This window comes from Dasypus novemcinctus, chromosome 21 (genome assembly GCF_030445035.2).
Source record: "Dasypus novemcinctus isolate mDasNov1 chromosome 21, mDasNov1.1.hap2, whole genome shotgun sequence".
Lineage (NCBI taxonomy): Eukaryota > Metazoa > Chordata > Mammalia > Cingulata > Dasypodidae > Dasypus > Dasypus novemcinctus.
Window position 1 is genome coordinate 12,280,577 of NC_080693.1, and position 25,587 is coordinate 12,306,163.

A 25,587-nucleotide genomic window follows, 5' to 3' on the forward strand; every position below is an offset into this window, starting at 1 on the left:
CTATTTCGTTGTGGAATTCATTTTACCCCTTAATTGTTTCAAAGAATTCTTATCAGGTCTTATCAGAATAATATAGCACTTGGGGGCAAAGATGCAGCCTAGTAATCCTGCACTGGAAGCCAAGATGGAGAAAATCTCTACAGCCACCATGACCTTTCCCTTCGTGCTATGGTAGACAGGGAGGAAGGTAACCCACACACTGCAAAACAGGAGCATGCTAAACGTCAAGAACTTGGCTTCATTGAAGGTGTCAGGGAGGTTCCTGGCCTGAAAAGCTAAAATGAAGCTTCCCAGGGCCAATGAGCCCAGGTAGCCCAGGACACAGTAGAAGGCAGGCACAGAGCCCTTGTTGCACTCAATGATGATAATTCTGGGCTCAGAGTGTGTGTCTATGTCAATGAAAGGAGGAGAAGTTCCCAGCCAGATTCCACAGATCATCACTTGGATCAAGGTGCAGATGGGAATGACAGAGTTAGAAACCCCTGATGTCAGCAGCCATCTCATTGTTCTTCTGGGTTTCATGGCTTTGAATGCCAGAATCACGGTGATGGTTTTGGCCAATACAGTGGAAACAGCCACAGTGAACACAACTGCAAAGGTGACTTGACGAAGAATGCAGGTGGCTGTGTTGGGACGGCCAATGAAGAGTAAGGAGCAGAGGAAGCACAGGAGAAGGGAGAAGAGCAGGATGTAGCTGAGAGCTCGGTTATTCGCCTTCACAATGGGAGTGTCTCTATGCTTCATAAAGACCCACAGAACTGCAGCTGTGACAAGAGAGAGGCAAAGAGCTGTGCAGGCTAGAAGCACACCCAATGTATCCTGTAAAGACAGGAAGGTCACCACCTTTGAGACGCAGCGATTTCTCTCAGTGTTTGAATACTCTTCAGCTGGGCATTGGACGCAGTGCTGTGCATCTGAGGAAAAAGCAAACACTCAGCATTTCAGTGTCATACATTTTCATGTTTAAAAATGGTCACTTTGTTGTTGAAGTTGGGTACTGATCTCTTGGTGAATACTCTGGCAAAAAAAATTGTAAAATTCTCCATTCCTGACCAAGGAAGAATGTTTTCAGCTGCAGATAAGTGATATCTTAATCAAAACGAGTCTTCAGCATTTGGTGAGTCTAGATTGGCTCATCTGTTAGCTTAGTGATGTCAACCCAGGACATGGCTGCCTCTCCCTCATTTCACTACTGTCTGTGGTGCCTGCCACATGGTAAGGTCTTTATGTTATTGCTTTTTTTTTTTAAAGATTGGCATTTTTTAAAAAAGATTTATTTATTTATTTCCCTCCCCTTCCACCCCACCCCGGTTGTCTGTTCTCTGTGTCTATTTGCTGCGTCTTCTTTGTCCGCTTCAGTTGTTGTCAGCTGCACGGGAATCTGTGTTTCTTCTTGCTAAGCCATCTTGTTGTTTCAGCTCTCCGTGTGTGCGGTGCCATTCCTGGGCAGGCTGCACTTTCTTTCGTGCTGGGCGGCTCTCCTTAAGGGGTGCACTCCTTGCACGTGGGGCTCCCCTACACGGGGAACACCCCTGCATGGCAGGGCACTCCTTGCATGGCACAGCACTCCTTGCGCGCATCAGCACTGTGTGTGGGACATCTCCACATGGGTCAGGAGGCCCAGGGGTTGAACCGCGAACCTCCCACGTGGTAGACAGACACCCTAACCATTGGTCCAAGACAGATGCCTTATCCACTGGGCCAAGCCCACTGCCCTGTTATTGCTTTATAACATTGCTCCAAAACTATCAGAGTTAATGAGTTCCTTTTTCACAATCACACTGAGTGAGGAAAAGTAGATTTAATTATTTCTCTGGGATATCTTAACCTTTATCGCTACCTTAATTTCTACTGATTACTGTTTTTTACATGTATATATTTTAACATATGTTAGAGAGAGTCACTTAGCATTCAGTTTTCATTTATTTTACTACTTTTGCAAAGTACTTTTCCCAAATTATTTTTTCAAGGTTATTTGGATGCTGTTTGGGAGATTATTTCTGGGGGATTTTAAATTATTATCATTTTATTGCAGAATGAGGTACAATTTTTAATTATGAAGAAGATGCAGCAAAATGGACACAGAGAACAGACAACCAGGGTGGGGGGGGGAAGGGGAGAGAAATAAATAAATAAATCTTTAAAAAAATTTTTAAATTATAATTCATCGAATTCTTAATGCAAGGTTTGGTAAATATTTTTTAAAATTTTGAGATTGTAATTTTAGGTAATCATTTAGCATATATTTGATCTCCATGCAGGCAATAGTTTCTCTATTTCAACTATGTAATTCTGTTTTTGTAGCACAGATAATATGGGTATTGTAGCAATAATCATTTCAGAAATAATTTATCATGTCATTGTGTCAATAAGCCATATTTTGTTGACTTCTGATTTAAAGTTCTTCATTCATTTTTAGAGGAGATATTCATGAAATAGTAGAAAAGTGTAAAACAATCAGTTAATTCTTTCTCACAACTATGTTTCTCAGATACCCATTCATTTCTCTTTGATTCAGTGACTGCCTTTGGATTCTGACTTTATTCTTTAAGAGGCTTGCTCTGCACACATAAGCATGTGCATGTCGGTTGTGTTCCAGTATTGTTGTTTTTCTTCTATTTCTCCTTCTTGGTTTACATCCTTATTTGTTATGGCAAATCCTTTATGAGAAAAGTAAGTATTTGTTTTAGCTTGTTCATTTCCAAAAATATCTATTCATTCTCTCCCAAGTGATTGAAACTAAAATGTTCTTAATGTTAATATGGTCATGACTATATGGATGGAATTGTATAGTATTTATGGAGAAATTCAAATCATTACAGTACTTGACTTTGTATTTTGAAAAATTTAGTCACTAATTAACCATTCCATATTTCACACATATTTCACAATGCATGTTTTATTTTTATATCTCCTATATAGGTATATTTGAGATCTATGTATATGTTGCAGCCACAATTGAGTGTGCCAAATGATAACTTTTATTAGGATCTTGTGACCTCACTTCAAATACATATATATATATATATATATGTATGTGTATAAAAATATTTTTTTCTGCATTATATTATAAACTTCCTGAGGGCTAAGTTCATGCTTTAATTAATTAAACATTTATTTATAAATTGATACACTCATTTATTACAAGTACATTTCATTCTTTTCAAGAGAGGATAAATAAAGTAATAAAACTCTTCCAAAAATGTATATGAACCAGCTCTGTCCTTATCACATGAAAAATTGCATAACTAAAATCTTCAAGATACTCACAAGTGCCCTGATGATCCTTACCTTCTAGATGTTAGTATGATCCACCATGAGATCATTGACTAAGGCTGTATCACAAAGCACTGGAATGAAAGAAAAAATGCTTATTCAAATCTGTGCCACAGTTAAGCCTAATTGAATGAGCAGAGCCATAAGAGACTTTAACCAACATGAGTAACCCTGGTGATTATAACATGGATATGTGAAAATGATCAGTGACTGCATAAACTGAGAACAATGGTGTCTTAGGACCTTATGGAATATTCTTTTGTTTCCTTTATATTGACTACTTCTCAGGTATTTTTATAGATTGGTTACATATTTTCATACCTGTCTGATTCAAAATGCCTCCCTCTGGGCATAAAACACAAGTAAAGCAGCACACAGGCCTTCCTTCTTGTGGAAGTTTCCTGAACCCTGAATGGCAACTCTGGCTACATACAGATTGAGGAGTCTGCAGAAGAAAGAGACAATTATTGGTCATATTATTGAACATATTACCAATTATGAGGAAACATCTATATTTATCTCCTAATAAGAGAAAACAATTTCTCATCTATTTTGTAAACAAGTTTCACTCCAATCTCTAACATGTTGATATTACATGGACATTAACTTTATACAAAAATCAAACAATGTACTAATGTATCAGAATATTTTTATTTCACATATCATTGGTAACATCACCTTGGTTTCACTCTCCTATAATTTAAGCGCATGATGAAAAAGACTTTCAAACAAGGCTTATTATAATGGTGGTACTAGGGTGTTGTAAGCATAATAATATTGCCTTGTCATAAGTGTCTGAATAGAAAACATTAATTTCTAGAGAGGAAAACACAATTACAAAAGTGATCTCATTAATAAGATGAATTGTGTAAAATATATAGACCAGATAGAGAAAAACAATAAGAATGTGATTAATCCCGTTCTGGGTTTTTATTTCCCAGTATGCCACCAATTTGCAGAAACTCACCTGGACTTTAAAGACAAAGGCTCTTTAGTTTAACAAATCACCTGCAAAATTCCCTTTGCTTTTTCAACCTTGGAAAGACTAGATGAAATTCATGGTCCATTAAGACAAATGAACTTTGGTACTGAGTGGTATTGAAATGACCACAGGAAAATGTGAATTGTGGATATGAGTTGACATTTTAATTGTGTATTCTATTAATGTTTATAATGCCTCTAATAAGGATCATCCATACATGATTTAGTCTTCTCAAGACCCCAGAGGAAATTAGTAGGTTAATTAATGTAGCCTGTCAGTGTATGCACTCACATGCTGCATTGTACTTTAATTCCAAATGAAAGAGTATAGATTATATACCTGATAGTTTAAAGGCAAGTTCTCAAAATATCTGTGTGATTGCATAATATGAAGTCAAGAAATTCATTTTAATTTATGAATTTAGTCCCGAGATCAAGGGGTGAAAAGTTAATCTAATATGAAGAGAGTGTTGAGATAACTGTATAATAAATAAACCCTACATTGACATGGTGTCATACCTCTTTAAATCCAACAGGCCACTCGATCATCTCTTCATGGAGGATCAAACCTTGATGATGTGAAATATTGGAGACAAATTCTCCCACTTTAATGTGGAGGGCAAGACCAGCAGGGAAATTTATGGTGTTCACGATATCATACTTCACCATAAAATTTCTTTCCTCATCTAAGGACACATGATCACCAGCACTGTTTATAAATTGGATTTTGCTCAGAAGTGGGTGAAGCTGGAAGGAAGGCATAGTTTTGAAATATCAAGTGGATTCAAATTACAGACTGAAGGTCATACCCATGAAGCAAACCTTCTTTTCTTTTTTTTTTTTTTTCCGAGTCAGTGTTCTTTTTATTATTTTTAAGATTTTATTTATTTATTTATTTCTCTCCCCTTACCACTCCCCACCCTGGTTGTCTGTTCTCTGTGTCTATTTGCTGCATCTTCTTTTTTTTTTAAATTTATTTATTTTTTTATTGACTTTGTAATAATATTACATTAAAAATATATATGTGAGGTCCCATTCAACCCCACCCCCCCACCCCACCTCTCCCCCCCCCCCAGCAACACTCATTCCCATCATCATGACACATCCATTGCATTTGGTAAGTACATCTTTGGGCACCTCTGCACCTCATAGTCAATGGTCCACATCATGGCCCATACTCTCCTCCATTCCATCCAGTGGGCCCTGTGAGGATTTACAATGTCCGGTGATTGCCTCTGAAGCACCATCCAGGGCAGCTCCATGTCCCAAAGACGCCTCCACCTCTCATCTCTTCCTGCCTTTCCCCATACCCATCAGCCACCATGTCCACTTTTCCCAATCCAATGTCACCTCTTCTATGTGGACATTGGATTGGTTGTGTCCATTGCACCTCTATGTCAAGAGGAGGCTCAGATTCCACATGGATGCTGGATGCAATCCTCCCACTTTCAGTTGTAATCACTCTAGGCTCCATGGTGTGGTGGTTGTCCTTCTTCAACTCCATCTTAGCTGAGTGTGGTAAGTCCAATAAATCAGATTGTAGGTGCTGGAGTCTGTTGAGGCTCAGGACCTGGCTATCACATTGTCAGTCCAGAGATTCAAATCCCCTAAATATATCTTAAACCCCAACATTAACTGCACCTCCAGCACATTAGCATGAAAGTCTTAGGAAGGAAGATCCTATCTGAGTCCAGATTCATCACACATAAACACCATTTCCAAAGAGGGGCCATCTGACCTGGTAGTTAACCCCATCGGCCATGACCATAACTCCCATGGGTCTCTTTAGCCCTCAAAGGAACCAATATCTGGGGGTTGTATCTGCTTTATCTGTCTCTCTGACTCTGCTCAGTTGTGCATGAGGGCAATCCTTCTGCCAGCCTCCAGACTCTTTTTTAGAAACTCGTAGCCATATAAACTCATTTCTCCTTTCCATTTCCCCCTTACTTTAGGTCAAACAGCATTTTAAAGTCATGTTATTTTATGTAGACAGGGATATTCTGTTGATCCGCATTGAACCTTCCGTATAAGGTCATTTTCCAGTTGCATCATCAGTTGGTAGTTGATAGTGGTCCCTCGGTGCCAGGGAGGCTCATCCCCGGGTGTCATGTCCCACGCTGGGGGAAAGGCATTGCATTTACATGCTGAGTTTGGCTTCGAGACTGGCCACATTTGAGTAACATGAAGGCTGACAGGAGGAAACTCCCAGGCACAATGTTGCTCTAGGCCTTGTTCTTATTTTAGGCTTATCAGCTCACAAGCATAGTCATTAGCATCAGGGGCTCACTGTTGAACCCTCACTCCCTCCCGGTCCACGCCGCTGCACCTGGGAGACTGTCGCTGCTCCCCTAGGGACCACGACAGAGCACCACTGGCCAGGAACCCAGTACCCCCCCTGCTGTGGTTTTTCATTGTTGCCACTATGAGTATATCCAAACATTACCATGCACCCTGGACATATGTTCTGTACAGCTCCCTGTCAGCCATATATCACCTGTCATTGGTATCCCATACCAGTATCCCTACATTGCCATTGTTGAAACACTCTGTGATCCAGAACTCCCCGAAATTTGAAGCCCAATATAATGTCATGGTCCCTTACTAGGGAATGGCATATAGCGATGGGTTTAAAGGTTAGATAAAGAACTTGGATAAAGTTAGATAAAGAACTTAGATAAAGAATGTTGACTTGAAAAAATTCTACATCCTATCTTTTTCTTTCTTTTTTTTTTTTCCCCCTAATTATTCAGCTTCTCTTCACAGGAGTCCTAGACCACAGCAATGCATATATATAATATACAGCACTCCCATACATCCACCACAAAACCTTTTTCCTTCCACAGCGATACTCTTATACCATATTCACATCATATTTACTTAACGTGATGTACAGAGTCTGAGACATTAGCTTTCTAACAAGATGACATCTGTGCTTACATTATGGTGCATACTTTAGGATACACAGTTCTTTACATTCTTAGTTATCCTATGTTTTACATTATGGTTTACATTATCAGTCTGTCATCTCCTATATGTTATGGTGTAATATTACATGTTTTATATCCATCCTTGTGTACTCTCAAGAAACTCCTCTCTTACCCCGCATTTACCTTGGTTCCACACATTTAACGTCCATTTTCCCTTCCACCTTGGTGCCCACAGTGACAGCCAACCTCCGTTTCCTGAGGAGCCACTTCCAGAGATAGATGGAATAGTGTTCAGGGCCTAACTTGCTCAACTGCCCCAATGCCCTGGGAGCCACCCTTTCTCTCGAGGGATACAGTTCCCTCTATTTGATGGCATTAGTCCTTCCCAGGATGTGGGTCCACCCCCACTCTCACTACTTGGGTTTCTACCCCATGGTGTCACCCACTCTGGCAGAATGAGCATTTAGACATTCCCCAGGAGCCCGTTCTGCATCAGACCCTCCCCTCTGAGCATTCTAAACAGGTAACCCTCTTTATTATATTTTGATATGATTTTCTCGGCATTTTACTCTCCACCAACACCTGACCCTCTCCTGTGTTCGTATGCTACCCCTCCCTCCCCCCACTTTTGGGCAATGTTACCCATCCGTCCCTCCCCAGCCACCCTCAAACCCGCAAAGCCCCAACCAAAGGCAACCCCTTGCCCCCATTTTATCTCTTCTTTGTGTTCATACTTACCACCATCTCGTCTTAAATTCCACCCCTGCAGATATCGGTTCATATCCTTCCTCCACCCTCCGATTTCCTGTAAGCCTATCGTTCAGTCTCTTGCTATCTAGGGCAGCTTGTTTATTTCATATCATTGAGGTCATGTAGTATTTGTCCTTTAATGTCTGGGTTGCTTCACTCAACACAAGGTTCTCAAGATTCATCCATGTTATCACATGTGTTTGTAGTGTGTTTGTTCTTACAGCGTAGTAGTATTCCATTGTGTGTATATACCACATTTTATTGATCCACTCATCTGTTGATGGGCATTTGGGTTGATTCCAACTTTTGGCAATAGTGAACAATGCTGCTATGAACATTGGTGTACATATATCAGTTTGTGTCCTTGTTTTCAGTTCTGCTGGGTATATACCCAGCAGTGGTATTGCTGGGTCATATGCCAAATCTATGGCTAGTTTTTTGAGAAACCGCCATACTGTCCTCCAGAATGGTTGGATCCTTCTGCATTCCCACCAGCAGTGGATGAGTGTTCCCCTTCCTTCACATTCTCTCCAGCACTTGTATTCTTCTGTTTTTTTCATAGCTGCCAATCTTATGGGTGTAAGATGGTATCTCATTGTAGTTTTGATTTGCATTTCCCTGATAGCTAGAGATTTGGAACATTTTTTCATGTGCTTTTTTGCCATTTGTATTTCTTCTTCGGAGAAGTGTCTGTTTAAGTCTTTTTCCCATTTTTTAAATGGGTTGTTTATCTTTTTATTTTCAAGATATAGAAGTTCTTTATATATGCAAGTTATAAGTTTCTTATCAGATATATGATTGCCAAATATTTTCTCCCACTGTGTGGGCTCCCTTTTTACTTTCTTGACAAACTCCTTTGAGGTGCAGAAGGCTTTAATTTTGAGGAAGTCCCATTTATCTATTAGTTCTTTTGCTGCTCGTGCTTTTGGTGAGATATTCATAAATCCGTTTCCTATTACAAGGTCCTGTAGATGTTTCCCTACACTGCTTTATAAGGTTTTTATGGTCTTGGCTCTTATATTTAGGTCTTTGATCCATCTTGAGTTGATCTTTGTATAAGGTGTGAGATGGTAATCCTCTTTCATTCTTCTACATATGGCTATCCAGTTCTCCAGACACCATTTGTTGAATAGGCCACTCTCTCCCAGTTGAGAGGGTTTGGTGGCTTTATCGAATATTATGTGGCTGTATATGTGAGGTTCTATATCAGACCTTTCAATTCGATTCCATTGGTCTATGTGTCTCTCCTTATGCCAATACCATGCTGTTTTCACCACCGTAGCTTTGTAGTATGTTTTGAAGTCAGGTAGTGTGATTCCTCCAATTTCGTTTTTCTTTTTCAGTATGTCTTTGGCTATTCGGGGTCTCTTTCCTTTCCAAATAAATTTCATAGTTAGTTTTTCTAGTTCCTTAAAGAAGGCTGTGTTGATTTTTATTGGGGTTGCATTGAATGTGTAGATCAGTTTTGGTAGGATAGACATCTTAATAATGTTCAGTCTTCCTATCCATGAACAAGGAATAGTCTTCCATTTATTCAGGTCTTCTTTGATTTCCTTGAACAATCTTGTATAGTTCTCGGTGTATAAGTTCTTTACCTCTTTAGTTAAATTTATTCCTAAGTATTTGATTTTTTTATTTACTATTGTGAATGGTATTTGTTTCTTGATTTCCTCCTGATCTTGCTCATTATTGGTGTACAGAAATGCTACTGATTTTTGCGCATTGATCTTATAACCTGTGACTTTACTAAACTCATTTATGAGTTCTAGAAGCTTTGTTGTAGATCTCTCAGGGTTTTCTATGTATAGGATCATGTCATCTGCAAATAATGAAATTTTGACTTCTTCCTTTCCAATTTGAATGCCTTTTATTTCTGGTTCTTGCCTCAGTGCTCGAGCAAGCACTTCTAAGACAATGTTAAATAGGAGCGGAGACAGTGGGCATCCTTGTCTTGTTCCTGAGTTTAGAGGGAAGGAGTCTAGAATTTCTCCATTGTACACAATATTGGCTTTAGGTTTTTCATATATACTCTTTATCATGTTCAAAAAATTTCCTTGTATTCCAATCTTTTGGAGTGTTTTTATCAAGAAAGGGTGCTGTATTTTGTCAAATGCTTTTTCTGCATCTATAGATATAATCATGTGATTTTTTTCCTTCAATCTCTTTATATGGTGTATTACGTTGATTGATTTTCTTATGTAGAACCATCCTTGCATACCTGGGATGAATCCCACTTGGTCGTGGTGTATAATACGTTTAATGTGTTGTTGAATACGATTAGCAAGTATTTTGTTAAGTATTTTTGTGTCTAGGTTCATTAGAGAAATTGGTCTGTAATTTTCCTTTCTTGTGATGTCTTTGTTTGGCTTTGGTACTAGGGTAATGTTGGCATCATAGAAGGAGTTGGGTAATGTTCTTTCTGTTTCAATTTTTTGGAATAGTTTCAGCAGGATTGGTGTCAGTTCTTTCCGGAATGTTTTGTAGAATTCACCTGTGAAGCCATCTGGCCCTGGGCTCTTCTTAGTTGGGAGATTTTTAATAACTGATTCTATCTCTCTGCTTGTGATTGGTTTGTTAAGATCATCAATTTCTTCTTTCGTCAATATGGGCTGCTTATGTGTTTCTAGGAATTTGTCCATTTCCTCTAGATTGTCATTTTTGTTGGAATATAGTTTTTCAAAATATCCTCTTATGATAGTCTTTATTTCTGTGGGGTCAGTGGTGATATCGCCTTTCTCATTTCTTATTTTGTGTATTTGTATCTTCTCTCTTTTTTTCTTTGTTAGTGTTGCTAAAGGTTTGTCAATTTTGTTAATCTTCTCAAAAAACCAGCTCTTGGTCTTGTTTATCTGTTCAAGTGCTTTCTTATTTTCTATTTCATTTAGTTCTGCTCTTATCTTTGTTATTTCCTTCCTTCTTCTTCCTGTTGGGTTACTTTGTTGTTGTTTTTCTAATTCCTTCAAATGTGCAGTTAGTTCTTCAATTTTTGCTCTTTCTTCTTTTTTGATATATGAATTTATGGCTATAAACTTCCCTCTCAGTACCGCTTTTGCTGCATCCCATAAATTTTGGTATGTTGTGTTATCATTATCATTTGTTTCAAGGTAGTCATTGATTTCTTTTGAGATTTCCTCTTTGACCCACTGTTTTTCTAAGAGTGTGCTGTTTAATTTCCAAATCGTGGTGTGGAATCTGGGCTTCTGTCCCTTGCAAATCTCCAGCTTGACTCCACTGTGGTCAGAGATAATGTTTTGTATGATTTCAATCTTTCTGAATTCATTCAGCCTTTCTTTGTGGCCTAGCATATGATCTATCTTGGAGAATGATCCATGTGCGCTTGAGAAAAATGTATATCCTGCTGTGTTTGGGTGTAGCGATCTATATATGTCTATTAGATTGAGCTCCTCTAATATACTATTCAGATGTTTTGTTTCTTTGGTGATTCTCTTTTGAGATGTTCTGTCCAGAGTTGATAGTGGTGTATTAAAATCCCCCAGTATAAGTGAAGATGTATCTATTCTTTCACTTAGTTTTTCCAGCCTTTGCCTGACGTATTTAGAGGCACCCTTGTTAGGGGCATAGATATTTATGATTGTTCGATCTTCTTGACAGATTTTCCCTTTCACTAAAATGTAGTATCCTTCTTTGTCTCTCACAATTGTTTCACATTTAAAGTCTATTTTGTCTGATATTAATATAGCTACTCCTGCCTTTTTTTGGTTATTGTTAGCTTGTATGATTGTTTTCCAGCCATTCACTTTCAATCTCCATGCGTCTCTGGGTCTAAGATGTGTCTCTTGTAGACAGCATATGGATGGGTCATATTTCCTTATCCAATGTCCCAGTCTGAATCTTTTGATAGGTGAGTTTAATCCGTTGACATTCAGTGTTATTACTATCAAGGAATTATTTGTGTTAGCCATATTTTGATTGGATTTGTGTTTGTCATATTTTGTTTGTATATATTTTTTTGTCTTTGTTGTTGGTGGTGGTGGTCTTAAACTCTCCTCCAACTCTGCCTTTCCTGTTTTTTCCTTTCTTCCTGCAGAACTCCCTTTAGAATTTCTTGAAGGGGAGGTTTCTTGTTGGTATACTCTTTCAGTTTCTGTTTGTCTGCGAATATTTTGAACTCTCCTTCATGTTTGAATGCTAGTTTAGCTGGATAGAGTATTCTTGGTTGGAAATTTTTTTCCTTTAGTACCTTGACTATATCATACCACTGCCTTCTTGCCTCCATGGTTTCAGAAGAGAAATCAGCACTTAATCTAATTGAGCTTCCCTTGTATGTGATGGTTTTCTTTTCTCTTGCTGCTTTTAGGATTTTCTCTTTGTCTTGAGCATTGGATAATTTGACAAGTATATGTCTTGGGGTGGGCCTGTTGGGGTTTATGACTAGTGGAGTGCACTGTGCTTCTTGGATATGTACGTCTGTCTCTTTCAGTAGATTTGGGAAGTTTTCAGCCATTGTTTCCTGCAACACTCCTTCTGACCCCTTTCCCTTCTCTTCACCTTCTGGAATGCCTATAATACGTATGTTTGAGCGTTTTGCATTGTCATTCAGGTCCCTAAGTCCTAATTGGATTTTTTCTATCTTCTTATTGACCCCTTCTACTATCTGTTTGATTTCTGATGTACTGTCTTCCACATCACTAATTCTCTGCTCTGTCTCTTCTAGTCTGCTGATATTTGCTGCAAGTGTATTTTTGATTTCTTGAACTGTGGTGTTCATTCCCATCATATCTGTTATGTTTTTGCGTATGTCTGCAATTTCCCCTCCAAGTGATGTCTTCATGTTGTTAACCTCTTTCATTACTTCGTCAAATTTGTCGGTGATAAATGTTCTGAGATCTTTCATTGCTTGTGCCAAGTTTTGCTCCCCTTCATGATTATTGGTTTGTTGATTGGATTCAGCCATGTTTTCCTGATTACTGGTTTGGTTTGTAGATTTTTGTTGCTTTCTGGTCATCTCTTTATTTTGATGGATTTAATCAGTTCCTTAGCTTCTTTGTCTGCTCTTGGAGGTTAATTAGCTGTTATTTTTGCATAGGTGTTATATCTTCTCTTTGTCACTTTTTTCTTCTTATTCTAGTTACTTGTTGGTTAAGTTCACTTTAAAGGAAAGTATTAGTGTTGGGGAAAGGCAATTGTGTAAGCAAGGGAAAAGTGTAAAGTAGTATTGGTGATATATGTTAACAAAGCAAGAATATGAGATCTGGGAGGATGGAGGTTAGATTCATGTAAATTGTGTAGAGTTATAGCAGTAGGTAGGGTACCTATTATGAGGTAGATGATTGAATATGGGAGGAATATGGTATGAGCTAAAAAGCTATTGTTTTCATGAGAGAAGGAAAGAGAAAAGAAATGTAATAGTTTCAAGAGTGTATAACAGACAGAAAACAAAACAAACGTATTAGAAATTAAGAATTAGACCCTTCGTGGATCGAAGAAAGGGAGGTGGGAGGTGGAATATAGGAGAGACAGTAGATGGTGGTGGATATCAAGATGTAGGGGAAAGAGGATAGTGTAGGTAGCCTAAATCAGTTCACACAGAAGTGAGGCAGTGGAGGATGAGAAAACCCAGCGAATGTGAGGTGTTTCCTGCCGCACCTATTGTATAATTGAGTTAAAATAAACTAAGTAGAATATGGGGGACAAGAGGGAGAGAGACAACAGAAAAAAAAGGGGGGAAAAAGGGGGGGAGGAAGGGACGAGAGGAAGAAAGGAAAAGAGGGTGGGCAAGGGGTGGGGAACAGGTAGGGGAAAGAAAATAAAAAATAAAAAAAAACAGATATACATGAACCAGAATTAAAACACCCACTACACAGCACCTACCACAAAAAAAAAAACCCTTAAATAACTGAGTAAAAAAAGACTTTGGGGGATAGGCTGTGAGAGAAGACTAGGGGATAATGCGGTGTTAGCAATCAGGAAATTGAAAAAAGTAAAGAATAAGTCAAAATGAAAATAAAAACAAAACAAAATGAAACGATAAAGAAAAAATGCCAACGTTGAAGGCTAGGGCATTTAAGGACCTCAGATGGACCTCAGTGCGTGATGGATTCAGGGATGGAAAGTCTGAGATATTGAGGACTCAAGAGGTGTGAGTCCCGTAGTGTGGGCCACCAGAATTTAGGGAATTCAGACCTGGCAGCCTCCAATCTCATCAACAGGAAGCCTGGGAGCCCTGCAGTGTAACACAGCCCTCAGGGATCCCCACAGCTGGGTGCCAACCCTATGGGGGAAGTCAGATCCGCAAACTCTATATTGTGACTGAACCCTGCAATTCACTTTGCTGGGCTCATTAGTACGTTATCCTTCACTTCAGCTTTTGGACAGCTCCCGTCCTGTGATTCCAAACCACTGCCACTAGAGGGCGCCTCTACACCGCAGCCACTTTACTAGTACAGATCCGAAGCCCGGCCAGCGACGCGGAAAACAGATTCCAATACCAGAATTCTCAAGCTTCGCAGAATATTCCCTAATCAGCTTCCAGACGTGTCCCCCCCCCCCCCCCTTGCCGCAGCCTAGATCAATTTTCCAATTACTTCTCTTTATTGCCTACAGCCTATTTGGGTTGGAGAACGGTTGCCGGGCTTTTGGGGGCAGGGCTTCAGGCGGAAGCGCTATTGTTTATATTCGCACTCAAAAGTTTCTCCGCTTCACAACAAAACACCGTCTATCTTCCGAAATCGATCCACAAAGGCGATCTGTCACATCAACCTGTCAACAGCTCACCCAGAGCTCCCGAACTCCTAAGCCCTTCAGAGCCATCCAAAAGCGGAACCCCAGGACAGGACCGCGGTTCCCCCCACCCCCAACAGGGAGGAGCCCGTGGGCGGGTCTCACCTGCGGGCAATAGAACCCAAATTATATCTACTAGACCAATCCTCTCCGTTACCTTTCCACCCAATCGATGTCCCGACACTTCTGCCCTGCAAAAATCCCAAAAAAGCCTCGCCTTGGAGAACCTGCCGCCGCGCCCAGCCGTCTCTTCCCGGGACAGACTACAAAGGCAAGTTTACTCAGCGACCATCTTGTCTCCTCCCAAACCTTCTTTTCTTGATGCCTACTTTTAAGTAGTCATTTTGGTAGAAACTACATTTTTTTGAGATGTTCACTATTTCATGGATTTAAGTAAGACATTCTTCCTCTCCATGTGAGAGCAATGGAAGAGTACTTGAATAAATTCATGATGCACCTCAGGATATGGTTATAATGTGCTCAGGGGCAACCCTGAATAAAAAGTTCCTTTGTGTTCCAATAATTTTATTTTTCCCCTTTAATTTACTGAAGCAAATTTCCAAGTTATACATTTTCAGACCTTTATTACTTTTTGTGGTTGAATAATGTTCCATTTTATGTTTGTGTATTTGTGTCATGTGTCTTTAATCTATTAAATTACTGCTGCCTCCTTGACTTGATGTCAATTTTCTCACAGATTTTATTTGGCCTCTTTGTCTCTCAAGCCCTCTCCTTCTTGGATGATGCACAGCACTCCCCTGATCTGCAGATCCCTAGAGTAGATCTGCATTTTGCCCTTCTTTCTCTGTGTGAGAGCACTGAGCATTGTCTACCTACTCTGATGCCATCTTCCCAGAACCTCTTTCCCTAAATTTTGAAAGAAAAATCTCACCAGATGGAAAAGCCATGGCTGACACTTTTAGTACTTTGCTCACTAACATCTTGCCTCCATTATTTTTGATGAGAAATCAGCACTCAGTCTAATTGAAAGTACCTTATACATAGGACTAGCTTTATATCTTGCAACTATCACAACTGTCTCATTTTCCTTTGCATTTGAAAGTGTGGTAAATATATGATGGAGTATATTGGTTTCAAGTGTATCTTCTCTGGAGTTCCTTGAGCTTCTGGATGTGCATATTCATGTCTTTTCTAAGTCTGGGATGCTCTTTCATTATTCTTTAAATATTCCATTTTTTCCCTTTTTCTCTTTCATCTCCTACTTGGACTCTCTTAATGTATATATTGACATTTTTGGAGTTTCCCAATATGTATATTAGACTATTTTTTGCCTTTAATTATTCTTTATATTTCTACTCCTCAGTTTGAAACATTTCAAATGTTTTGTCATCAAGTTCATTGATCCTTTTCTCTATCACTTCCAATCTACTCCTGAACACCTCTTGGAATTCTTTCAAGTATTGTGGACCTCAACTCCAGTAGTTGTCTTTGTTTCCTTATTAAAATTTCCATCTTTATACTATGACTCATATTGATCATTCACTTTTTTCCTGACACCCTTTAGATATTGTTTTTAGTTTCCTAATCTCCTTGATCATTTCTAAGATAATTATTAAAGCTTTTATTCAGTTTCTCCACATTCTTATTGTCTTCATGGTGTTTTCTATAATTTTTCATCTTCCTTTGGACCCACCATCTGTTCTTTTTTCTTTGTTTTTCTTTATTTTTCTGTTGAACACTGTACATTTTAATATAAATTTCCATTTAATGATTACACCAAAGGATCTAAGCCCCCTCTCAGTCAGAAACAGAGTGGGCATTCCCATCCCAAATTCCTCAATATTGAGGAATGAACAAACATAAGGCAGGTATGCAATTATGGACAAAAGTAGACTTATTATTCTTCTAGCAATAAAGAACTTGTATCATTCAGATAAAGGAAGTGGCCACTGGAAGTTCGGAGGGGAGGGAGAGGGAAGAAATGCTGTAACATGGAACTTCGGAATTGTCCTGCATAACATTGCAGTATCTATATAGGCCATCAAACATTTTGTTAACAACTATAAAATTATGTGGTGCAATGTGTGAACTTGTGAACTGTTGATCTTGGTTAGTACCAATGTAGCAATTGTGCTCTTCAGTTGTAACAAAAGTGTGATAATAATGAAACAGTTTGTTAATAGGGGAAATTCAGGGAAGAGTAGGGTGTATATGGGATTCCCATATATTTTTATGGAATATTTATGTAATCAAATGTTTCTTTAAAAATAAAGAAAACAAGCCTATTTTTGGAGTCACTGTTCTGTTTGATGGAAAACTGTATATTTCCACAGAATAATTTAAAATTCTGCATTTTTTAACCTCCTTATATTTTGTGATAAGTTAATAGTGGCTATTTTACAGGCTTTCATCTAATATTAAGAATAAAATTTCTAATACAATTTCTAATTAAATGATCTGAATTTAACAGTAATATCTAGAGAATTCTCAAAATATATGTGAAAATTACAGGTAAAGGTAGAATCTGGAAAAAAATGAATATTTCATTTCCTGTTCCTGGTTTCCTAATAGAAAAATATCATCATTTTTCATATCAACAAAATATAACCTCTCCTCATAGGTTGATATATTCCCTGTTGGTGAAAGATATTTACCTCCCATGGATGTAGCATAGGTTGGTCTATGCTTTCTGTCGATATCATTTCTGATTTCACCAAAAATGTTTCATGAATGGAATGAGCCACAGCATATGCAGCATTATAAATGAAATAGCTATAATCAGATATAGTCATCATATCAATATTTCTTGTCATGACCTGTAAGGAAGCATTTGGCGTACACTCTCCAATTGTTCCACATAGCGACCCTTCAAGTGAGCAACCAAAACTGTTAAGCCAGAATTTGCTGAAATAAAAGTCTTCTGGATATTTTGATGGATTAACTGTCTTGAGAAAGTGTTTGAAACCAGGAATATCCCTCTTCTGGTGGGAAAATGAGAGACTTCCATGGAAAGAGTGCAGCATATGGTCCATCAGATCTGAAGTATTATCCCAATTTGATATCATAATCCACACCTTACTAGATGTTAAATAATATTTTCCTAAATATCCCAGTACTATGAGAATCTGCATCTCACCCCACATAATATGTACATTTGCAGATGAATTGCTGATCTTGGAAATGGACATTAAATAATTATTAAAATGCTTACTTTTAGTGGTAGGGATCTTTTTTGTAAAGGCTATACAGACACCATTCTTTACCATCTCTGCTTCCAAGTTCCAAGAGTACTGCTCCCCTTTCATATCATCTGAAACAAAGAGTGCCACCCAAGTCCAACTGAAACACAACAATAACCAGATCACTCCATGAACCAGAGAGCTGTCTTTCATGGCCATTTGATACAGTGATGCAAAATTCCCTTTGTCACATAGGAATGGGTCAAAAGTGCCATATGTGACCTGAATAAGAAAATAAAGTATCATAATTTTACATTTAGTGAGATTCATCTCGTTATCCTTAAACAGAACTTTAAAGAATTCACTATGTTAGAGGTAGAATTAATGGAATATTTGGTGAAAGAGAGACTACAAAGGTCATCGTACATTTCTCTTAACATTCTGAGAACACAAAAGATCATATTTTCCCAAACTTTCAACCTTTTAGTAGGGATATGTCATTAATTCCACCCAGTGGTGTCATATGCAAGCAAATCCTAATTTGGAATGATTGGAAAAAATAAATTCTTCATATGTTCATCTCTCATGGCAGCACATAAAGCATGAGATTCAGATGGAAGAAAAATATGTTTGTGTCTACCTCAACTTTCTTTGAGAGGCTTTTGAAACAGGAGATCCTCCCCGATCCTGCCAACATTGTTGGTTGAGAACTTTGAAAAAGAAATCAATCTTTATTTTGTTAAACAATGTTTGAACTTACTAATACATCATAAAATAAGTTGTACTGGAGAATATAATCATCTACCTTCACATATTTTCAAAAACTTAATTTTCATAGACAATTCTCTGTAGCTAATAAATCTGGCAGTATGATTTCCTAATTCCTGATTGTGTTAGATCAGGCCCCTGGAAAAATGACTTTGAGAAGGAAGTTGACTATGGGAATTACACTGGAAGATCAAAATATACACCTGTGGTGAATTTATGGAGGTAACATGAAACAGACAGTATTTCCAATAAATCAGTTTGAATTGATTCTTCTTATTTCCTGTGGTAAGTTGATTTCATTTTCAAGTCATAGTAAATTTATTTCATGCATTAAATTGACTCATTTAAGGTATTGAACTGATTCTTAAAGAATCCCTGAAAAGTACAGGAACAAGCTTGAAACTTGAGCATTTTGCATGCTAGACAAGTACTAAGTCCCTAAATCTGCATACTAGCAGTCATTGGTCTCAGGCAACCCCTCAACCAACCAGATAAGGGTCATAACCTCCAGTGATAGTCCTCTATACTGTAGAGATTTGCTAAGTGGTAGGGGTCAGTAGTTGTCAGCAGCCAGTATTCCCTTCTGCTGTATGATGGATGCATTGATGCTAAGCAAGACTGTGGGGAGAATCTTAACATATTCACTTAACTTTCCTTCGTCCCCCTCACCCAAGTTATTATTCGTACAATCACAGGAAATTCATAGTTTGCTTATGTATGACATATGTATGCCCAGCTTCAAACGTCCCCCTTGACCAAATGTGAGGGAATGGCACAGGGACAGATGAGATTCTCTCCCTCTAGAACTCACGACCATCGTACCGTGGGGTTTTGTAGAGTTCCAGCAGTGTTCCAATCTCTGCTGAAAATGATGATTCGGTGCCTGAAAAAACGGCTGTAGATTTACTTTGTTTTTGGCAATTGTAGTTAGGGAGAGGCGGACTCCCGCCGTAAAGCAATAACAGGATGCTCTCCAAGGTCCTGTGGTTACTGGGAAAAGCATTGTAGAGATCAAAACCCAGGGACATGTTGGGGAGGAGAAAGGAATCCTTGTTGATCTCCTCGATGGCAAAGAGAAAAGCGAGAACATACTGGTAGTTCTTCCAGTACCATCTAGGCAGAGGGGACAGAATTAAGAAAAATTGTAAAGTTATGTATTTCAGGAGCAACTCAAAAGCTTTCCTTTAAATGAGAAAATTCTGTGCAGACAACAGAGAGTTGTGCAGGGCATTATGAGATGGTTAAGGAATACTTTAGTGTTATGATATCACCGTCAGCTGGAGAGATTTATCGTCTTGATCCTATAATTGGAAATGCATCAATGACAATATGGAAAGATGTTCTTAGTTCATCCTGGCTAAGGAGTGCACAAAACCATCTCAGAAACTCATCTGAAGGACTTGAGAGAATCTCAGATTTGATCATTGTTTCATCTAGAGCTGGAAGCTAGATGGAATCTTCCCTTTTTGCCCATGTACGCTGGAATATTTAAAATAGCAACTGGCCTATCAGTTCTTAAAACAGTTGAATAAATTGCTCTCTGACACCATATTGCCCTGAGGTATTTATAAGGACCTTTCTTTGTTATTTTCTACACTACTAAATATATCAGGTCTTATTTTCCCTCACCTCCCCCTCACCCACCCTGCTGTTTTCGCTATCTGTGTCCATTTGCTGTGTGATCTTCTGTATCTTTTTATCTTTTTTTGGACATCTCATTTTTTTCTCTAGGATTCACTGGGATCTGATCCTGGGGACCTCTGATAGGAGAAAGGGTCCCTGTCACTTGCACCCCCTCAGTTCCTGGTTTCTCTGGTGCCACGCCTTGGCTCTCCCTTCATCTCTCCCTTGTCGCATCATCATCTCTGTGCATGACTCACTTGTGTGAGCACTTGGCTAGCCTCGTGGTTCCTCGGCTCACCATCCAGGCACTCACGTGGGTGCTCAGATTGCCACACGGGCACTCCGTTCACTGCTAGAGCCCTTGTGCGGGCATATGGCTCACCGCATGGGCACTTGGTTTGCCCTTTGGGCACACTTGTATTTTTTTACTGGAAGGCCCCAGGGATTGACCCTGGATCATCCCGTGTGTTAAGTGGAAGAGCAATCACTTGAGCCATGTCCACATCCTTACATCAGTTCTTATAACGACAGTTTTCTTAAATCGTATTAACCTTGACTAGTGACCTCGTAAGTTATATTTTGTACCTTATGATCATGAACTTCAGCAAATTCTTATTCATAATTCCTTGTTTTCCTTCCTTGAAGATAATTCTCTTTTATTTCTCATTTTATACTGGATCTTACTTATTTTATACAAAGTAAAAGTTAGTTTCTTGTGTATTTAAAGGAACTCTAAAAGTTTTATATTTCCATCTGAAGTAATATTTCCTTTTTTCTTTACCAATTACCCTCTCTACATTTGTTGGAATTGGGTTTTTTTTCCTTAAATTTGTAAATTTCCAGGTTAATTTAAACATTTTGAAATTGAATACATTTTTTTAAAAAATATTAATAAAGATTTTCACAAACAGTAATTTGACTGTTTTCAGGGACTCTTCACTATTTTTAATTTCCCAGATCAAGAGAAATTTTTCTTCTTACTAAATCTGTAAACATATATTTAAGAGGTAGATTTAAACAGTTATAAACAGGTAGAGATTAATATTAATTAAACACTCTTATTCAATTGTTCTCATATAATATTTTCTGCATTTTTACTTCTCTTAAAATTTTTCCTTTATTATCTAAATGAATGGCCAAATTTTTATCTCCTTAAACCTAACAAGAAAGCTTTATGAGATTTTATACACAAGACACTGTGATTAACATAAAGAGTTGCACAGCAAAAATTATCGTTTTAGAGGTCCTTGTCCTTAATCATACCTAGTTAAGCTGTTGTAAATTTAGAGAGGAAATTTAAAATTGTTATTATGTTTAATTTTTATGGCATCATATCAACATTTAAGTTAACTTTTTTATTATGATTTTCCAAATATTTAAAATTTTCAGATGTTAAGTTTATCATAATAAATATATTTGGTAGAAAATCTGGCAAGATAGTACACATCAGTGAGATTAGATTTATAATTTTATTTACAACAAACCACTTAAAGCCTCAGATATATATTGGTTGACAAGGGTTCTTCAATAAACTTTAGAATGCACACAGATTTTAACTTATAAAACCTGTACCATGAAATAAAATGGGGGACTCTCCAATCAACTTGATGCTGGAATAACTGAAATATTTTCAATAATGAGACAATGATTTTTGCCCCATTTCTCTAACAAAAATAGAAGTGATCATTCTAGAAAACATGTTTGCTAATGAAGGTTACCAAGTTATTAAGAGATTACATTATATAATGAATTAACATGTACTCAAGGATCCAAAGTCTGGAAGTATAATAATCTAAAATTACTTCAGGGGTGAGGTCTGCCAAATAGTTGTTGGATATCATATTGGTTTCACAAAAACAAAACAAAACAAAACAAAAAAACACCTTCTAGAAAGTGGAAGATTTTCATTATTGCCAACTCTTTCTTTGCAGCTAGAATTCATTTGATACCAATTCTAGTTAAATATCTTACATGGCAAGAAGTTTTTCAGATCAATATATATCAGGAACTAAGATGCAAAAATTCTTAGCAACATTTTAGCAAATCAATCCAGAATTATATAAAAGAGATAATACATTCTAATCCGATAGATTTTATTTCAAGTGTTCAGGTTTTACTAAGCTTCAAAATTTTAAATAAATTAATATATTGGCAAAATACAAATGAAAACATATAATAACCTTAATAAATACAAGTGAGATAAATCAACAATCTTAAACAATCAATTCTCAAAGGAAACAAAAAATAAAAAGAACTTTCTCAAATTTGTAAAAAGTAACTACAAAACATACTATTGTCACAGGGAATGTTTGAATGCTTTCCAACAAACATCAAGAACAACAAAAGATGCTCATTTTTAACCCTTTATGTTTCACATTTCTTCTGTTTTCAAGCATGTGTAGTATGAAGGGAAAATATTGAGAGAAGGAAGAAAAATATGTAAAGTTCTCTAAAGACTCAAATGACATATATCTCTGACTACAAAATCCACTGAGTCTATAAAATAATGCAATGTTAAGTGAATTTAGCAAGCTTTCAGCATAAAAGTGCAACATGTGAAAATAAAAATTCAACGGTATTTCTATATACAGACAATGAACCATTATTAAAAATATTTAAAACCCTGCTATTTACAATAATATAAACAATTGTGGTTCTAAGGTTTGAGTTTATCAAAGATGTGTAAGAATTTTACACCAAAAGCTATGAAGTATTACTAAGAGAATTATAAGGAGATCTTAATAAGCTATATTCATTTATTGGAAGATACATTATAGATAAGATGCAAATTTTCCCCAAATTTATAATGAATTCAATAACATTTTTACTAAAGACCTAACCGTTTTTTCTAAGGGGGCATTGGCAATCTCATTCTAGAATTCATATAAAAACACAAAGGACCAAGAATAGACTAAACATTGAAAAAGAATACTTTTCGATTCTTACTATGTAGCTACAATGGTCAAAATAGTGTCATTTTTTTTGAACATAGGGAAATAAATCAATGGAACAGAATAATAAATCCAGAAATAGACACACAAAATTGATTGCTGAGAAATGTGAACAGCAAATTGAAGGCAGAATAGTCTTTCACAGCAATGGTGCTGAAACAATTGTCTGTATGCAAAAGAAAATGAACTTCGATCCATTCCTCACATCATAGACAAATAATAATGCAAAGTTTATAATAAAACTAAAGGAAAAATGAAAATAAAGTATTTAGAGGAAAACCTGTCAAAAATAACTATAACTCTAGATTATGAGAAAATTTCTCTAATATGACATGAAAAACACGATTGATAATTTTTTTTAAATAAAATGAACATCAGATTTCACTCTTTGAAAGACATTTTCAGGAGAATGAAAGAACAAGCTACAGACTGGATGAAATTATGTGTAAAGCACATAATTGATAAATTCCTTGTATCCAGAATATATAAATAACTCTCAAAACTGAATAAGAAAGCAAACAGTTTAAAAAATGGGCCAAAATTGTTGACCTAAAGACTCACCAAATGAGATTTAAAAAAAAGATTTCAAATAGTACTAAAAAAACATGTTCAATGTCTTGGCATACATATCTGCAATGCAAATTTAAAATACACAGTTGTTCAAAAGAATGGGAAGATCAAAAGATGGTCAATTTCAAATGCTATCATAACTGTGGGAAACCTATGGTGAAAATGATTGATCAACTAACTTTTTTGCTATCACCCAATGCTTGCAAAATGGCCAAATTATTGTTGGTATGTCCCCATGAAATGAAACTTTGTAGTCATTAAAACAATAACATCAATGTACATTTGTTTAAAAGAAATTATGTCCCTGAAATATATTAAGTATGGGCAGTTTTTTGCAAAATATAACTGACAGTGTGTGCCCTTTCGTAATCTACACAGTCTTGAAAGGAGGTAGACTGAGATTTCTCTGGCTGGAGAACAAAAGCAGAGTACAAAGTTAGACCTCCAGACAGTGATTTGAACAAGATGCCATGATCAGCAAGAAAAATTCTCACTCTCTCCACGGTATACCTGAAGTCAGAACTTCATTAAACCCTGTCTTTCAATTTCTGAAAACCTAATAGTAGTAGAGGGAGGACAATCAATAGCTGCCATCAACCGAGTAATGGGTATGCAGAAAATAATTGTCATAACATATTCCATTCCGTATGTTGCCTTCTAATAAGAAAAAGTCCAAGAGGAAAGAAAATTTGAAATGGAACAGCTAGAAAGGACCAGAATTGGTCAGGTTGAGGTCATCAAGAAGATGAGATAAAACAAGGATGCAATTTCAGTGAAAATATGAGCAAACTACCTATCACCTCTCTCCAATGCAAAGTGAGCTGCTGAAATGACAAGCATTAACTCTAAAGGGAAATGAAAAGGACCAGAGACATTCCATGGAAACAGAATGGATATTACCTACTATTCTATTGTGGATGTGGCATGTTTATAAATTGAATTTTTGAGATGAACATACTGTTATTTCTACCTATAAATCACTAATAAAACAAACTATATTTTAGTTAAGTTGTAAAACTACATTTAAGCTCAATATAATTACCAACCATTAGACAGATAAACCACACAGTCAGATATAGTTCAGATTTCATGCTCTTTCTTAGAATTTCCTGGAGAAGTTAGTAACAAGATCAAAGAGAAGGTTATTAACAACTTTTGAAAGATTACCTACTTTTCTTTTCTGTCTTAGAGGAAATCAGTCTGGAATGCATCATTCCTAATAGGATTAAATTATTATTTCATGGTACATGTGCTGTCTAGGGTGGTGGTGCTCAATGGCCCCTGGTTTCTTGAGAAGTCACATTTCAGCAATGCCCTTGTCACCACTTGCTACTCAGTCTGAGCTGCTTCTCCTAACACTGACCACAGGACAAGAGGTTAAGTGACTTTTTGGACCAAGCAGGAGAAGGGAATGGGGTCCCTCTGGTCTCACTCATGCTAAGTCTTCCAGGCAATGGACATGGGGATCAGGTCAAGGGTGTGTACCACAAAACACATTGATTACTTTCCTCTGTCTTGAGGCAAATGTGGAGAAAAAGAGAATATGAATGTAATAATATGAAAAATAACAGAAAGACCATTAAAATACTTCAGTGTTCCTTTCTCCCACATATGTGAACACCTGACATAACTGTCCTGGGTAGTACACACACACTCACATACACATGGGCAGGTACATGCAAGGACTTACATATTATCTTTCAATCCTTCGCTTGGCTTGACCATAAAAGATAACTTGGAAATATCTGGCTCAACCATCAAGCTGTAGAGTGGGAAAAATCCTGTCAGAATCAGATCCCCATCTCCATAGACCCTTGGCTTCAGGTACCATAAACAATCTTCATAAGTCGTACTGCACAT

The 25,587-nt window shown here is 37.4% G+C and overlaps 1 protein-coding gene across 1 annotated transcript; it reads right to left on the minus strand.

Moving 5' to 3' along the window:
- On the minus strand, positions 1 to 25,587 carry LOC131272980 (vomeronasal type-2 receptor 116-like). Its single transcript, XM_071210897.1, has 6 exons — positions 25,418 to 25,587; positions 19,395 to 19,696; positions 17,291 to 17,673; positions 4,777 to 5,004; positions 3,598 to 3,721; positions 1 to 914 (listed from the first exon to the last, which is right to left on the minus strand). Exons 1-6 carry the CDS (start codon positions 25,585 to 25,587, stop codon positions 1 to 3), a joined length of 2,121 nt encoding a protein of 706 aa, XP_071066998.1.

Bases quoted from the DNA above. Each gene is read 5' to 3' on its own strand.
- LOC131272980 (XM_071210897.1), bottom strand. From the start codon at position 25,587: ATGTGCAGTACGACTTATGAAGATTGTTTATGGTACCTGAAGCCAAGG. The intron at 5,005-17,290 runs GTAAATATCTTT...CCTTCCTTCCAG, and splicing joins CTATGCTACATCCATGGGAG to CTTCACCCACTTCTGAGCAA. The intron at 915-3,597 runs GTATGAAAATAT...CTTTTTCCTCAG, and splicing joins AGGCATTTTGAATCAGACAG to ATGCACAGCACTGCGTCCAA.